At 41.3% G+C, this 17,740-nt stretch overlaps 1 protein-coding gene across 2 annotated transcripts in view; it reads left to right on the forward strand.

The window, feature by feature from the left end:
* The window catches only part of LOC140737996 (protein FAM184B-like), a 208,738-nt gene extending 197,235 nt beyond the window's left edge, over positions 1–11,503 (forward strand). The window contains exons 16-17 of one of the 2 annotated variants that reach the window (XM_073064943.1): positions 7,158–7,230; positions 10,287–11,503. In XM_073064943.1, the coding sequence (XP_072921044.1) occupies positions 7,158–7,188 (31 nt within the window). In that variant the 3' untranslated portion in view covers positions 7,189–7,230; positions 10,287–11,503. The remainder of the gene's footprint in view (positions 1–7,157; positions 7,231–10,286) is intronic. The other variant, XM_073064941.1, reaches the window with a different exon arrangement.
* Positions 11,504–17,740: the final 6,237 nt, after the last annotated feature.

Below are 17,740 nucleotides of genomic sequence, written 5' to 3' on the forward strand. Positions count from 1 at the left end.
TATGAAGCCTAGCATCCCATAGGCCTTCTTAACTACCCTATCAACCTGCGCAGCGACCTTGAGGGATGTATGGATTTGAACCCCAAGGTCCGTTTGTTCATCCACACACTTAAGTAACTGACCATAATCCTGTACTCAGTCTACTGGTTTGTCCTTCCAAAATGCATCACCTCACACTTGTCCAGATTGAACTCCATCTGCCATTTTTCTGCCCAACTCTGCAGCCTGCCTATATCCTCTTGTAACCTTCGACCACCTACAGCTCCATCCACAACTCCTCCAATCTTCGTGTCATCCGCAAACTTACTCACCCATCCTTCCGCCTCTACATCCAGGTCATTTATAAAAATCACAAATAGCAGGGGTCCCAGGACAGATCCCTGCGGCACTCCACTAGTCATCCACCTCCAGGCAGAATACTTTACTTCTACAACTACCCCCTGCTTTCTTCCTTTAAGCCAATTTTTTGTCCAAACAGCCAAGGTTTCACTTATCCCATGCCTCATGACTTTCGGGGTGAGACTCTCATGAGGGATCTTGTCAAATGGTTTGCTAAAGTCCATGTAGACCACATCCACTGCTCTACCCTCATCAATTTATTTTGTTCCCTCTTCAAAAAACTCAATAAGGCTTGTGAGGCACAACCTTCCCTTCACAAAGCCATGTTGACTATCCACGAGTAGATTGTACTTGGCCAAATGCTCGTAGATCCTATCCTTAAGAATCCTTTCCAGTAGTTTGCATACCACCGACATAAGACTCATCAGTCTATAGTTCCCAGGTTTCTCCCTATTACCTTTTTTAAACAAGGGAACTACATTTGCATTCTCCAGTCCTCTGGCACTTCCCCTGCAGCCAAAGAGGATTCAAAGATCATAGCTAATGCTCCTGCAATTTCTTTTCTCAATTCCCACAACAACCTGGGGTGTATCATATCTGGCCCTGGGGATTTATCAATCTTAATGTTTTTAAGATGATCCAGCACTACTTCTTCCTTAATCTCCACATTGTCCAGCACACAGGCCGGCTCTACTTTGACCTCATCCTGATCAAGATCCTTTTCACATGTGAATACTGAAGCAAAGTATTCATTTAGGACCTCCCCAACCTCCTCCACTTCCAGGCACATGTTGCCCTCTTTATCCTTTAACGGTCCCACCTTCATTCTCGTCATCCTCCTATTCTTCACATACGCATAGAACACCTTGGGGTTCTCCTTAATCCTACATGCCAAGGCCTTCTCATGCCACCTTCGAGCTCTCCTAAGTCCTTTCTTTAGATCCTTCCTGGCTACCCTATATTTCTCATAAGCCCCTCCTACTTACTGTATCTTATATTTAACATATGCTTCCTTCTTCCTCTTGACGAGTTGCCTCACATGTTTCATCAGCCATGGTTCCCTTTTCCTACCATTTTTTCCTTGCCTCAGTGGGACAAACCTATCCTGAACCCAGCTCAAGTGGTCCCTAAACTTCTCCCACATTACTTCTGTGCTTTCCCCTTTGAACATCTGTTTCCAATTTACTCTCGCTAGTTCCTGCCTCATCCCTTCAAAGTTAGCCCTTCCCCAGTTAAGCACTTTACCATTTCGTCTGATTTTATCCCTTTCCATAGCTATGCTGAAGCTAAGAGAGTTGTGGTCACTCTCACCAAAATGCTCCCCCACCAAGAGGTCTGTCACCTGACCAGGTTCATTACCCAGAACTAGATCCAGTATAGCCTCTTCTGTCATCGGCCAGTCCACATACTGTGTCAGGAATCCTTCTTGAACACACCTGACAAATACAGCCCCATCTATCCCCCTTGCACTGAGGAGGTGCCAGTCAATATGAGGGAAGTTGAAATCGCCCATAACTACTACCTGTATTTCCTGCTCCATTCTAAAATCTGCCTGTTTATCTGCTCCTCGGTGTCCTGAGAGCTATTTGGGGGCCTATAGACTACTCCTGGCACAGTGATCGATCCCTTCCTATTTCTGACTTCCACCCAGACTGACTCCGTGGACACTCCTTCTGCAGTGTCCTCCCTTTCTACAAGACCCACAAAAAAGAACACCCCACTCATTGGCTAGCATGACCTGTTACCTCCAGTCATAACTCAAACATTGCTGCTACAGGGAAACCATTACCTCAGCAGTGGAACATTACAGAGAAATCATTACATTAGCAATGAAACCTTACAGCACATTGTACGTTATATGGAATAGATTTTTAAAAACATGCAAAAACAGAAATACTGTATATTAAATAAAGTGAGGTTGTGTCCAAAGCTTCAAGGTCCATTTAGGAATCGGATGGCAGAAGGGAAGAAGCTGTTCTGGAATTGCTGAGTGTGTGCCTTCAGGCTTCTGTAACTCTGACCTGATGGTAACAGAGAGAAAAGGGCATGCCCTGGGTGCTGGAGGTCCTTAATAATGGATGCTGCCTTTCTGAGACACCGCTCCCTGAAGATGTCCTGGGTACTTTGTAGGCTAGTGCCCAAGATGGAGCTGACTAGATTTACAACCCTCTGCAGCTTCTTTTAGTCCTGTGCAGTAGCCCCTCCAAACCAGACAGTGATGCAGCCTGTCAGAATGCTCTCCATGGTACAACTATTGAAGTTTTTGAGTGTATTTGTTGACATACCAAATCTCTTCAAACTCCTAAAATATAGCCACTGTCTTTCCTTCTTTATTGATACATCGATATGTTGGGACCAGGTTAGATCCTCAGAGATCTTGACACCCAGGAACTTGAAGCTGCTCACTCTCCCCACTTTTGATCCCTCTATGAGGATTGGTATGCGTTCCTTCATCTTATCCTTCCTGATCCTCTTTCAATCAGCTCTTTCATCTTACTGACGTTGGGTGTCAGGTTGTTGCTGCAGCACCACTCATTGGCATATCTCACTCCTGTATACCCTCTCATCACCACCTGAGATTCTACCAACAATGGTTGTATCTTCAGCAAATTTATAGATGGTATTTGAGCTATACCTAGCCACACAGTCATCTGTATATAAAGAGTAGAGCAGTGGGTTAAGCACACACCCCTGAGGTGCGCCAGTGTTGATAGTGAGGATAATTTTATCATCCATCCTCACAGATTGTGGTCTTCCGGTTAAGAAGTTGAGGAACCAATTGCAGAGGGAGGTACAGAGGCCCAGGTTCTGCAACTTCTCAATCAGGATTATGGGAATGATGGTATTAACTGCTGAGCTTTCGTTGATGGAACAGCATCCTGACATAGGTGTTTGTGTTGTCCAGGTGGTCTAAAGCCGTGTGGAGAGCCATTGAGATTGCATCTGCCATTGACCTATTGTGGCAATAGGTGAATCCAACATAAAAGCCAAACAGAGGGCACATAATAGAAAAAAATTAGTGGGAAGTTAGAAGAATGGAGAAGTTTTAAGTATCAACAGAAGGCAACTAAAAAAAATCATTATGGTGGTAAAGATAGAATAAGAAATTAAGCTAGCCAATAATATTAAAGAGGATACTAAAAGTGTAAAAGACAGGTGAGAATGGATATCAGATCACTGGAAAATGATGCTGGAGAGGTAATAATGGGGGACAAAGAAATAACAGACAAACTGAATAATTATTTTGCATCAGTCTTTACTGTGAAAGACACTAGAAATATGGTGGAAGTTCCAGGTTTCAGGGGTCATAAAGTGTGAGAAGTTCCATTTCTAGAGAGAAGGTTCTTGGGGAACTGAAAGCTCTGAAGAGTCACCTGGATCAGATGGCATACCCCCCAGGGTTCTAAGATTTTTGACCCGGTGCCACACGAGGCTGCTCAACAAGCTGGAAACTCATGGTGTTACAGGAAAGATTCTGGCATGGATAAAGCAGCAGTTGATTGGCAGGAGGCAAAGATTGGGAATAAAGGGAGTCTTTACTGGTCGGCTGTCAGTGACTAGTGGCATTCCATAGAGGTCTGTATTGGGACAGATTCTTTTTACATTATACGTCAATGAATTGGATGATGGACTTGATGACTGTTGGAAAGTTTACTGATGATATGAAGATAGGTGCAGGGGCAGGTAGTTTTGAGGAAGTAGAGAGTCTACAGAGGAACTTAGACAGATTAGGAGAATGGGCAAATAAATGGTAGATGGAATACAGTGTCCAGAAGTGTATGGTTATGCACTTCGGTAGAATAAATGCAAGGGTTTCTCAATGGAGAGAAAATACAAAAATCTGAGGCACAAAGAGACTTGGGAGTTCTTAAGCAGGATTCCCTAAAGGTTAATTTCCAGGTTGAGTCTGTGATGAGGAGGGCAAACGTGAACAAGGTTGGAGGCAACATCAGACACTCTGACAGTGTCTACAAGACTTTACTTCCTACAAAGCAAAATCCAATAGTATGAATGGCAGTGATGCTTCACTACCAGATGAACTCAACGCCTTCTATGCTCACTTTGAAAGGGAGATCACAACTACAGCTGTGAGGATCCCTGCTGCACCTGATGACCCTGTGATCTCCGTCTCAGAAGCCGATATTAGACTGTCTTGAAAGAGGGTGAACACATGCAAGGCGGAAGGTCCCGATGGAGTACCTGGTAAGGCTCTGAAAACCTCTGCCAACCAACTAGTGGGAGTATTCAAAGACATTTTCAACCTCTCACTGCTACGGGCGGAAGTTCCAACTTGCTTCAAAAAGGCAACAATTATACCAGTGCCTAAGAATAATGTAGGCTGCCTTAATGACTATCGCTCGGTAGCACTCACATCGACAGTGATGAAATGCTTTGTGAGGTTGGTCATGACTAGACTGAACTCCTGCCTCAGCAAGGACTTGGACCCATTACAATTCACCTATTGCCACAATAGGTCAATGGCAGATGCAATCTCAATGGCTCTCCACGTGGCTTTAGACCACCTGGACAACACAAACACCTATGTCAGGATGCTGTTCATCGACGAAAGCTCAGCATTTAATACTATCATTCCCACAATCCTGATTGATAAGTTACAGAACCTGGGCCTCTGTACCTCCCTCTGCAATTGGATCCTCGACTTCCTAACCGGAAGACCACAATCTGTGCAGATTGTTAATAACATATCCTCCTCGCTGAAGATCAACACTGGCGCACCTCAGGGGTGTGTGCTTTGCTCACTGCTCTGTTCTCTATATACCTATGACTGTGTGGCTGGCTAGGCATAGCTCAAATACCATCTATAAATTTGCTGATGATACAAACCATTGTTGGCAGAATCACAGGTGGCGAAAAGAGGGCAGACAGGAGTGAGATATGCCAACTGGTGGAATGGTCCCACAGCAACAACCTGGCACTCAATGTCAGTAAGACAAAAGAGCTGATTGTGGACTTCAGGAAGGATAAGATGAAGGAACGCATACCAATCCTCATAGAGGGATCAAAAGTGGGGAGAGTGAGCAGCTTCAAGTTCCTGGGTGTCAAGATCTCTGAGGATCTAACCTGGTCCCAACATATTGATGTATCAATAAAGAAGGCAAGACGGTGGCTATATTTTAGGAGTTTGAAGAGATTTGGCATGTCAACATATACAGTCAAAAACTTCTATAGATGTGCCATGGAGAGCATTCTAACAGGCTGTATCAGGTCTGGTATGGAGGGGCTACTGCACAGGACCAAAAGAAGCTGCAGAAGGTTGTAGATCTAGTCAGCTCCATCTTGGGCACTAGCCTACAAAGTACCCAGGACATCTTCAGGGAACCATGTCTCAGAAAGGCAGCGTCCATTATTAAGGACCTCCAGCACCGAGGGCATGCCCTTTTCTTGCTGTTACCATCAGGTAGGAGGTACAGAAGCTTGAAGGCACACACTCAGCAATTCGGGAACAGCTTCTTCCCCTCTGCCATCCAATTCCTAAATGGACATTGAATCTTTGGACTCCACCTCACTTTTTTAAAAAAATATACAGTGTTTTTGTTTTTATATTTTTTTCAATTTATTCAATATACCTAATTGATTTACTTGTTTATTTATTATTATTTTTTATTTTATTTACAATTATTATTATTTATTTTTCTCTGCTAGATTATGTATTGCATTGAACTGCTTCTGCTAAGTTAACAAATTTCACATCAAATGCTGGTGATAATAAACCTGATTCCAATTCTGATTGTTAGCATTCACTTCAAGAGGACTAGAATATAAAAGCAATGTTGTAATGTTGAGACTTCATAAAGCACTGGTGAGGCCTCATCTGGAGTATCGTGAGCAGCTTTGGGCCCCTCATCTTAGAAAGGATGTGCTGAAACTAAAGGGGCTTCAAAGGAAGTTCACAAAAATGATTCCAGCATTAAATGGTTAAATGTTTTAAATATGAAGAATGTTTATATGCTCTAAGGCCTGTATTTACTGGAATTCAGAATGAGGAGTGACCTAACTGAAACTTATCGAGTGGTGAAAGGCCTTGATAGAATTGATGTGGAGAGGATGTTTCCTGCAGTGGGAGTGAGTAAGACCAAAGGACACAGCCTCAATCAGGGGCATCCTTATAGAATAGAGATAAGGAATTTTTTAGCCAGAGAGTGATGAATTTGTGGAATACGTTGCCACAGGCAGCTGTGGAGGCCAAGTCTTTATGTAATAGTTAAGGCAGAGTTTGATAGAGTCTTGATTGATCAGGGCACGAAGGGATACGGGAGAAAGACAAGAGATTGGGGCCGAGAGGAAAAATTGATCAGCCAGGATGAAATGGTGGAGCAGGCTCACTGGGCCAAATGGCCTAATTCTGCTCCTATATTTTACGGTCTTGTGTTACTCCTCCACCCTGAGGTGGTCTTATGTTGGGATAAGAGACGGCCACAGACTACCATGTCAGAATGGGAATCATAATTCAAATATATGACCACCGTGAAGTTTTGATTTTGGCGGATGGTGCGGAGGTGCTTGATGAAGTGGTCCTTTGTAAATTGGGGAACCACTTCATCGAGCCCGTCATAAATTTTGTGTGATGCTGATTCAAGGTGATGCCAAATTGTAGGGAATAATAAACCTGCATTATAATCAATATTGTAGTTGGAAATAATAGAAATAAGTACTAGAAAATTGATAGACTGCTCTATGAAACAAATTGTTTAAACAATGACCCATGGTACTCTGAATCAATATCTCAAATCGTGAAGGATTTATTTTACAGTAAGTCTGAACAAAATTATCAGCAAATATTTTTCTTTGAATTCTAGTGACAATCACTTGATGCCTGAAGAAAATTAGATTAAATTTATAAAGTATTCAAGAAGGGATTATTGTAATAAGGTAACCATTGAAATTAAATTTCTTGTTTACCAACTTCATTTGGAGAATAGTGTTAAGAAATGACAATTGCTCCATTTTTTTGAGAATACTTCTCTAAACTACAGATTTAAAGTATAGTGGAGAGATCTTGTTACGAACTCCAAGAATCAAAAGGTTGAGCAAGGTGTGACTAATGTCCTGAGCTGCATAGCAACTTCTTGCAATGCAAGAAGTATTGTAGGAAAGTCAGATCAACTCAGGGCATGGATCAACACAGAGAATTATGATATTGTAGCTATTAGTGAGACTTGGTTGCAGGAGGGGCAGGACTGGCAGCACAATATTCCAGGGCTCTGATGTTTTAGATGCAACAGAGTGGGAGGGATTAAAGGAAGGGTGGCATTACTAGTCAGGGAAAATATCATGGTAGTGCTCTGTCAGGACAGACTGGAGAACTCATCTAGTGAGATATTATGGGTAGAAATGAGGAATAAGAAAGGTATGACCACATTAATGGAGCTATATTACAGACCACCCAACAGCCAGTGGGATTTAACAGAACAAATTTGTAGAAGGATCACAGATTGTTGTAAGAAACAAAGTTGTTATAGTAGGCGATTTTAACTTTCCACATAGCGACTGGGAATCCCATACTATAAAAGGACTATATGGGGAAAGAGTTTTTCAAATGCATTCAGGAAAACTTCCTTAATCAGTACATAGAAGTCTCAATGAGAGAGTGGATCTGCTATTAGGGAATGAGACAGGGCAGGTGACAGTTTGTGTAGGGGAACCCTTCACATCTAGTAAAGATAATGCCATTAGTTTCAAAGTAAATATGGAAAAAAAAATAGGTCTGGTCCACTAGTTCAGATTCTAAATTGGAGAAAGGCCAATATTGATGGCAACAGAAAGGATCTGTCGAGTGTGGATTGTGACAGGCTGTTTTTTCTGGCAAAGGTGTACTTGGTAAGTGGGAGGCTTTCAAAAGTGAAATTTTGAGGGTAAAACTTGTTTGTGCCTGTGAAAATAAAAGGTAAAGACAACAGGTGTAGGGGACCTTGGTTTTCAAGCGATATTAAGGTTATGAAAAAAAGGGAGGTGCATAGCAGGTAGGAACAAATGAAGTACCGTAGTCATGTAGTATAAGAAATGCAAGAAAACACTTAAGAATCAGGAGGGCTCAAAGAAGGCATGAGGTTACACAAGCAGACAAAGTGAAGGAGAATCCCAAGGGGTTATGCAGATATGTTAAGAGAAGAGGATTGCAAAGGAGATAACTGGTCCCCTTGAAGGTCCTCTGCATGGTAATCTATGCGTGGAGCCAAAGCAGATAGGAGAGATCTTAAATTGATTTTTTGCATCAGTATTTACTCAGGAAATGGACACAGAATCAATACAAGTGAGGCAAATCAGCAAAGTCACAAACCCTTTACAGATTACAGAAGATTAGGTTTTGCTGTCTTCAGGCAAATTAGGGTAGATATATCCCCGGGGACTGACAAGTCCCCTTGGAGCCTGTGCAGAGATATTTAAATCATCATTAGTGACAGGTGAAGTTCCAGAAGATTGGAGGATAGCTAATATTATTCCACTGTTTAAGGTTCTAAATATAAACCAGGAAATCATACCCCATTGAATTTGACATCAGAAGAGGGAAAGTTATTGGAAGGTATTCCAAAGGTACCCGATAGACACAGACAGATAAGGGCTAGTCCACATGGCTTTGTGTGTGGTAGGTCGTATCTAACCAATCTTGTAGAGTTTTTCAAGGAGTTAGTGGATGCTGTCTAAATGGAATTTAGCAAGGCATTTGACAAGGTCCAAGATGGGAGGTTGTCAGAAGGTTCAGTCACTTAGCATTCAAGATGTGGTAGTAAATTGTATTAGACATTGGCTTTGTGGTAGAAGTCCGAGTAGGAGTAGATGGTTGACTCTGACTGGAGGCGTCTGAGTAGCAGAATGCTGCAGGGATCAGTGCGGGTCCATTATTGTTTGAGATCTATATATCAATGGTCTGGAGGATAATATGGTTAATTACATTAGTAAGTTTGCAGATGACACTAAGATTGGGGATATAGTAGAGAGCAAGGAAGACTATTAGAGCTTGCAGTGGGATCTGGACCAGCTGGAAAAACAGACTGAAAAATGGCAGATAGAATTTAGTGCAACAGCTCACACTTGTCTGAATTTTGGTGGACCAGCCAGGGTAGGTCTTACACAGTGAACGGTAGAGCACTGAGGAATGTGGCAGAACAAAGGGGACTGGGAATATAGGCCCATAATTTATTGAAAGTGGTGCAGACAGGGTTGTAAAGAAAGCTTTTGGCACATTGGCCTTCATAAATCAAAATATTAAGTACAGGAGATGGGATGTTACGTTAAGTTGTATTAAGATGCCAGTGAGGCCTAATTTGGAATATTGTTTACAGTTCTTATCATCTTCCTACAGGAAAGATGTAAGGTTGAAAGAGTACAGAGAAAATTTACAAATATGTTGCCAGAACTGGAAGACCTGAGTTACAAGGAAATATGGAGTAAGTTAGGACTTTATTTGATGGGAAGCAGAAAATTGAGGAGAGGTTTGATAAGAGGCATAGCAAATTCTGAGAGTAATAGTTAGGGTAAATACAAACAGGCTTTTTTCACTGAGGTTGGATGGGACTACAACTGGAGTTCATGGGTTAAGAGTGAAATGTGAAACACTCAACAAGAACAAGAGGGGAAATCTCTTCAGTTGGAGGGCCCCCAAGAGTGTGGAATGATCTGCCAGCTCAAGTGGTGCATCCAAGCTTGATTTCAATGTTTAAGAGAAGTTTGGGACAGGTACATGGATGGTAGGGGGGTATGGATGACTATGATCCAGGTGCAGGTCACTGTGAATATACAGTTTAAATGATTTGGCATGGACTAGATGTGGCAAAGGGCCCATTTCTGTGCTGTATTTTTCTATGACTATTTAATTACATAAAGACCATTTAAAATGCCCTTTTAAGACATCATCCTGATGTCATGCTGTTGAAGATCACATGATATCTAACAGACTGCAAATTAACTTTTTTCTGTTCACGTTACAGCATTACAAATGATAGCACCGAAAATCAAAATAAAGGAAAATATCCTCAGCAACAAGAATGGTTCACTAAATATTTTTCATTTTAGAACTGAATTAAATGCACATTTTTTAAAATAAAATTTCATTTTACATATTTTTGTGATGTCCTCAATTCACAGTTCTGATACTCCATCTTAAAATGGTAAGGAAATTTTCACCAGCATATATAAATATTACTCTGAGCATGAAGTAATTAAATTCTGTCATATTTAATCTAAAATCAATATATATTGTTTGACAATTATCTCTCTTCCCCCCCGCCCCCCCATCCCTCTCTGCCCCTTTGCATTTCTCCCAGTCCCTCTGTCTGTGTGGAAAATTGTCGACTTCAAGATTCTGATACAAATATTAGCTCAAATAGGATAGCATGCTATTCCTTTGGAAAAAAATCTCTTGCACTTTATACTGTCAATTTTGGTTTTGGTAATATAGAAAATCTTTGAAAAATTGTTTAATTTAAAAGAAAATGTAGGTAATCTGTGCTTTTATTAAATGTACTAGTACATATGGTTTTAGCATTTATCTTAATTAGTGAAAGGCAAATGTAGATAAACTTCAAAAGCAAGATATTAAGATCAAAAATGAAAGACTACCTCATATGTAAAGTAATTGAAGAGATAAAATTACAGAATGCAGTACTAAAACAGGCCTGTTATTTAATCGTGTTGTTTTATATGCTATTTCACATTGTACACAGTACTGCAAGCTTACATGTCCTCATTCTTAGAGCAGGTGTTAATTTACAGAATCGGCTAAAGGGGTTAGCAGCAAAAGAACAAAATGGAAATAACTGACTGCTTATTGACGCTTGATGATACTCATTTATTTGAATGTTAGAATTGAACAAATTTTACTCCTTGTTCGTAACTGAACCCTTGTCTCAGACTTTTGTTTCTTCCTTTAACAAAACGATCCTATTTGCAAAGATAAATTCTGGGATGATTATAAAGGTTTAAATGACCTAAAGGAACCATTCTGAGTAAACCATAACACTGTTGCAGAGTGTACATGAAACTATGGCACAGGACGATTATTACCCAAGTAGTGCGGGTGACAGCCAGAAATTATAGGCAATCGAAACTTATTACATATTGTTCATGTCACAAAGTAATCACTAAGGAAATATAGGACTCGTGATGTTTTTGTTAATGAAATAAGTGCTGCATTGTAACCAGAGAACATGGTGCTATTTGTACAGTTTTTAAAATTGCAATGATGCTGTAAATATACATATATAAAAATAAACAAAACAGTTTTTGAGCATTGTCAACTAAACTCAGAAAGAATGCTGTTACTTACACCTAAAAACCAGTTGAACATTAGGGATCAACATAATCAAATTCTCAGACAATACAACTATTATACTAATCATAACAATTAATCATTCACCAATTCCTTTGTGATCACTGGATAAATTGATATCAGATTGTAAAGACTGGAATATGTTAAAGGCTAATTTTTATTCTGCTTTAGATTCACAATATTATGAATTAACTCACAAATTGATGTGATAGTAAAGAGATCCCACCTGGAGTGATTTTCCTCTGTGTATCCAAGGATGTAAACTTGCCTTGGAATCTTTCTGCTGTAAATTGGTTGGATCAATTCTTGGCGTGAAAAGGCTGGCCTGAACTTCTAAGGATTGGCTCGTCTTCATTGGAGTTATGATGAGATGTGACCTCGGATGTGGATAATTCCGTGAGGGGTTGGCTGAGTAAATGCCAATAAATTGTTATTTCTGGAAGCTGGAGGACCAGGAACCTGGAACAGTCTCAGAATGGATAATCATTTTGGACTCAAAAAAGAGATTTCTTTGCCTGAGCATCAGAGCCCTCGGGGGTCAGAGCTTATAACCCACCCGATATTGCTCAGACTGAGATGAGAAAGATTAATAATTAATAAATAAGGATCAGGCAGCTATGTGGAGTTGAGGATCAGTTGTCATCTTTCTGGATGGCAGTACAGACTTATGGGGCCCATTTTCTCTTTACATTCACTAAGGTAGAATGATGGCACAAAGTCTGGGTGCTTTACAATGAATGAGACGGGAGGAAATGAACAAAATTATTGGAACAGAAGACCTTGATCAATTGTGGATATACAGTTAGGGCACACATTAAGGCAGTTGAGCCAACATAAATTTTTCCTTATAAATTTTCAAACCACTACAAAAACTCTCAAATACAGAATAATTCACTTGAAATTAGTGGGATAAGTCAATAAACAATTTTTCCAAGCTGCATTAGTTGACACATAAGCAGATGAGGAGGTTCTTGTTACCAAAAAAAAAAAATCACAATATGAACAGCTTTCTAGGGAATTCTCCCTGCCAAACCCAAGTGTACTTCTAGTTTCAAATTAAAATTGTAATTTAATGTAACTATTTTGCAGAGAAAAACTGGAGGCCTGACTCAAACTTACCAAATCTTTACATTCACCTTCAAATCTTGTGGTGAGTACTCATTACAACGTTCTCAGGACCAGCTGATCAGTTTTATCAGCTTCAATAGCTCGGGTTAGTTTTTTTAAATAATACCATTTTCTACTAAAACTTCAACACGAGGAAATCTGCAGATGCTGGAAATTCAAGCAACACACACAAAATGCATTTTGTATGTGATGCTTCCACTAAAACTTGTTCTTTACAGACATTCTATAAAGTGGCATGACCAACTCTCCCAAGTCTCTACCCCTGAAAATCAAGAGGGGTCCAAATAAGACTGGGCATCAGTAAAAGTCACGGCACAAGCAAATATGGCATGCAAGAGAATTCCTCAAAGCGGGGTTTTCCGCAAATAATTCAGTAAACAGACACGTAGACTGCAATCCTACTTGTGAGCTGATACAGGCAAAGTTGCAGACCACAATGCACTAAGTTCACCACAAAGCCAATCAGCAATGAAGATTTCTTCCCCACATCACACAATTGAGTTTCTGAAGTGACATCCAATCAGCTGATTGAAAAGTGTATAAAGGCCAAGCATTCAGAGAACACACCACAATCAGTAGCACACTGACGATGGCTCCCCATATGATGAGAAAATGTTTGCAAAGTAAATTACCAAGATCAGAGAGCAGCTCAACCCAACCATCAACCAACTTCTGCCTGAGAATCTACTCCATTTCACCTACCTTCACAACAGGACCACTGCAGCATATGCGATTTCATTGGCTGGACAGTGAAGATTCATCTATCAGGATGCTCTTCATTGACTTCAGCTCAGCATTCAATACTATATCCCCTCAAAATTAATCAATAAGCTTGAAGTCCTAGGCCTCAATACCTCCTTGTGTAATTGGATCCTCAGTTTCCTCACTTGCAGACACCAGTCTGTTAGAATTGGCAACATCTCCTCCACCATCTCCCTCAGCACAGGTGCACCACAAGGCTACGTACTTGGCCCCCTGTGCTACTTGTTTATGCTTTCTACTGTCGGGCTAAACACAACTCCAGTGCCACATTTAAGTCTGCCAGTAATATCACTGTCATTGGCTGAATCAAGGCTGGTATAAAGGAGGGAGATTAAAACTTTGGCTGAGAGGTGCCAGAAAAACCACTAAATGACAGCAAGACCAAGGAGCTGATTATTGACTTCAGGACGAGGAAACTGGAGCTTCATAAGCCATTCCTCTTCAGGTGGTAATTCCTCAATGTTATCTTTTCAGAGGATTGGTCCTGGGTCCAACACGCAAGTGCAATTACAAAGAAAGCACTGCAGTGCCTCTACTTCCTTCAAAGTTTGTGAAGATTTGGTGTGATAAACTTTTATAGATGTGTGGTGGAGTGTATAGTAAGTGGTTGCACTAGGGCCTGGCATAGAAACATCAATGCTCTTGAAAGGGAAATGCTAAAAAAGTAGTGGATACAGCCGGTAACAGGGAAAGCCCTCTGTACCATTGAGCACATCTACATGGAGCGCTGTCCATCAAGGACTCTCACCATCCAGGCCATGCTCTCTTCTCACTGAACCACACCACCAAGCTCAGGAATGGCTATTATCCCTCAACCATCGGCGATAACTTCACTCACCCCAACACTGAACTGTTACTTATTTTCTTTGTATTTGCACAAAATAAAACAGAAAATAGACAATAGGTGCAGAAGTAGACCATTCGGCCCTTCGAGCTTGCACTGCCATTTTGAGATCATGGCTGATCAATTACTATCAATACCCAGTTCCTGCCTTGTCCCCATATCCCTTGATTCCCCTATCCATAAGATACCTATCTAGCTCCTTCTTGAAAGCATCCAGAGAATTGGCCTCCACTGTATTCCAGACCCCCACAACTCTCTGGGAGAAGAAGTTTTTCCTTAACTCTGTCCTAAGTGACCTACCCTTTATTCTCAAACCATGCCCTCTGGTACTGGACTCTCCCAACATCTGGAACATATTTCCTGCCTCTATCTTGTCCAATCCCTTAATAATCTTAGATGCTTCAATCAGATCCCCTCTCAATCTCCTTAATTCCTTAATACTGGGAGAAAAGTCATAAAGGGCTGCATACTCAAACTGCTGACTTCCCCTTTCCACAGATGCTGCCTGACTTAGGGTCTTCCCCAGCATTTAGCTTTTGCTTGACATCATATCTGGTATTCTGCCACAAACCATTAATTTCTCTGTCCTTCAAAACCTCTCCATCATCAAAACAATAGGAATGATAACATTTGACATTTGGCTCACTGGATGTTACTGCAATACTCAAGAGACTTAATACATCTAGGTCAATGCAGTCTAAGTGTTTATCATCGAATTGATTATGTAGCCCATCACTATCGCAGCACACTGCAATCTGTGAATAGGCAAAAGTTCCAACAGCAACGCTGAGCTTTTTCAACAGCATCTCACAGAAATATGCTGACAACAAGGACAACAGGTTTTTTGGAAAATCACCTCCAAATCACACACCATCTGGCATTTGTTGTGCCTTCATTATCATAGATTGAATATCTTAGTACTTCTATTTAAAAGTATTTAGCACTGCACCATTTCTTTTAAAGTCTTTCTCCAACTAGCTCTGGCTATCATTTCTGGACTGTTTTGTGGACTCTGCCGTTTGATGTTTAAAATTTTGTGTGTAATATGCTCACTTTTTGCTGTTTGTGTGATTTCCTCCTTCCCCCACTCCCCCCCCCCCCCACACACACACATTGAGCGTTTGATATTTTCTTTAAATGGGTTCTTTGTTTTGTGGCTGCCTGTAGGAGAGTGAATCTGTACAGATACTTTGATAATAAAAGTACTTTGAAACTTTGAACTTAACTTTGCAGATTAAAGACAAAGACAACACCCCAAAAATTACTGCAATACATTGACCATACTTAAAACTAATTGGATGTGTGGAAGTGCTTTTAGGGAAGTATATCAAAGCATACAATGGTATATTCAGTGATGTGGAGAGACAAAAAAATCTTGTAGAGAACAATCCAATTGGAAATGGCAACCATGTGGAAAGATTGGATAAACTTGAGGAGAAACTTGATTGCGATGTATAAAATCATGAGCAGCCTGGAGAGAGTCAATTGGAAAGAGTTAGAAACATCTAAAACCTACAGCACACTACAAGCCCTTCGGCTCACAAAAGTGTGACGATCATATCCCTTAGTAATTACTTGGCTTACCCATAGCCCTCTATTTTTCTAACTCCATGTACCTATCCAAAAGTCGCTTAAAAGAGACTATCGTATCTGCCTCCACCACTGTTGCCGGCAGCCCATTCCACGCACTCACCACTCTCTGTGTAAAAAACTTACTCCTGACATCTCCTCTGTACCTACTCCCCAGCACCTTAAACCTGTGTCCTCTTGTGGCAACCATTTACAGCCCTGGGAAAAAGCCTCTGACTATCCACACGATCAAAGCCTCTCATCATCTTGTACACCTCTATCAGGTCACCTCTCATCCTCCATTGCTCCAAGGAGAAAAGGCTGAGTTCATTCAACCTATTTTCATTAGGCATGCTCCCCAATCCTGGCAACATCCTTGTAAATCTCCTCTGCACCCTTTCTATGGCTTCCACATCCTTCCTGTAGCGAGGCAACCAGAACGGAGCCCTGGTCAGTGGGGTCTGACCAGGGTCCTATATAGCTGCAACATTACCTCTTGGCTCCTAAGCTCAATCTCACGATTGATGAAGGCCAATACCATGCGCCTTCTTAACCAGAGTCAACCTGCGCAGCTGCTTTGTGCATCCTATGGACTCTGACCCCAAGATCCCTCTGATTCTCCACACTGCCAAGAGTCTTACCATTAATACTATATTCTGCCATCATATTTGACCTACCAAAATGAACCACCTCACTTATCTGGGTTGAAATCCATCTGCCACTTCTCAGCCCAGTTTTGCATCCTATCAATGTCCCCCTGTAACCTCTGACAGCCCTCCACACTATCCACAATACCCCCAACCTTTGTGTCATCAACAAACTTACTAACCCACCCCTTCACTTCCTCATCCATGTCATTTGTAAAAATCACGAAGAGTAAGGGTCCCAGAACAGATCCCTAAGGCACTCCACTGGTCACCGACCTCTATGCAGAATATGACCCATCAACAACCACTCTTTGCCTTCACTGGACAAGCCAGTTCTGGATCCACAAAGCAATGTCCCCTTGGATCCCATGCCCCCTTACTTTCTCAATAAGCCTTGCATGGGTTACCTAATCAAATGCCTTGCTAAAATCCATATACACTACATCTACTGCTCTTCCTTCATCAATGTGTTTAGTCACATCCTAAAACAATTCAATCAAGCTCATAAGGCACAACCTGCCTTTGACAAAGCCATGCTGACTACTCCTAATCATATTATACCTCTCCAAATGTTCATGAATCCTGCCTCTCAGGATCTTCTCCATCAACTTACCAACCACTGAGGTAAGACTCACTGGTCTATAATTTCCTGGGCTATCTCTACTCCCTTTCTTGAATAAAGGAACAACATCCGCAACCCTCCAATCCTCCAGAACCTCTCCCATTCCCATTGATGATGCAAAGATCATCGCCAGAGGCTCAGCAATCTCCTCCCTCGCCTAGAGTACATCTCATCCGGTCCTGGCGACTTATACAACTTGATGCTTTCCAAAAGCTCCAGCACATCCTCTTTCTTAATATCTACATGCTCAAGCTTTTCAGTCCGCTACAAGTCATCACTACAATCACCAAGATCCTTTTCCATAGTGAATACTGAAGTAAAGTATTCATTAAGTACCTCTGCTATCTCCTCCGGTTCCATACACACTTCCCCACTGTCACACTTGATAGGTCCTATTCTTTCACGTCTTATCCTCCTGCTCTTCACAAACTTGTAGAATGCCTTGGGGTTTTCCTTAACCCTGCCCACCAAGGCCTTCTCATGGTCCCTTCTGGCTCTCCTAATTTCCTTTTTAAGCTCTTTCCTGTAGGCCTTATAATCTT

Source organism: Hemitrygon akajei, chromosome 13, assembly GCF_048418815.1.
Source record: "Hemitrygon akajei chromosome 13, sHemAka1.3, whole genome shotgun sequence".
In the NCBI taxonomy this organism is placed as follows: Eukaryota; Metazoa; Chordata; class Chondrichthyes; order Myliobatiformes; family Dasyatidae; genus Hemitrygon; species Hemitrygon akajei.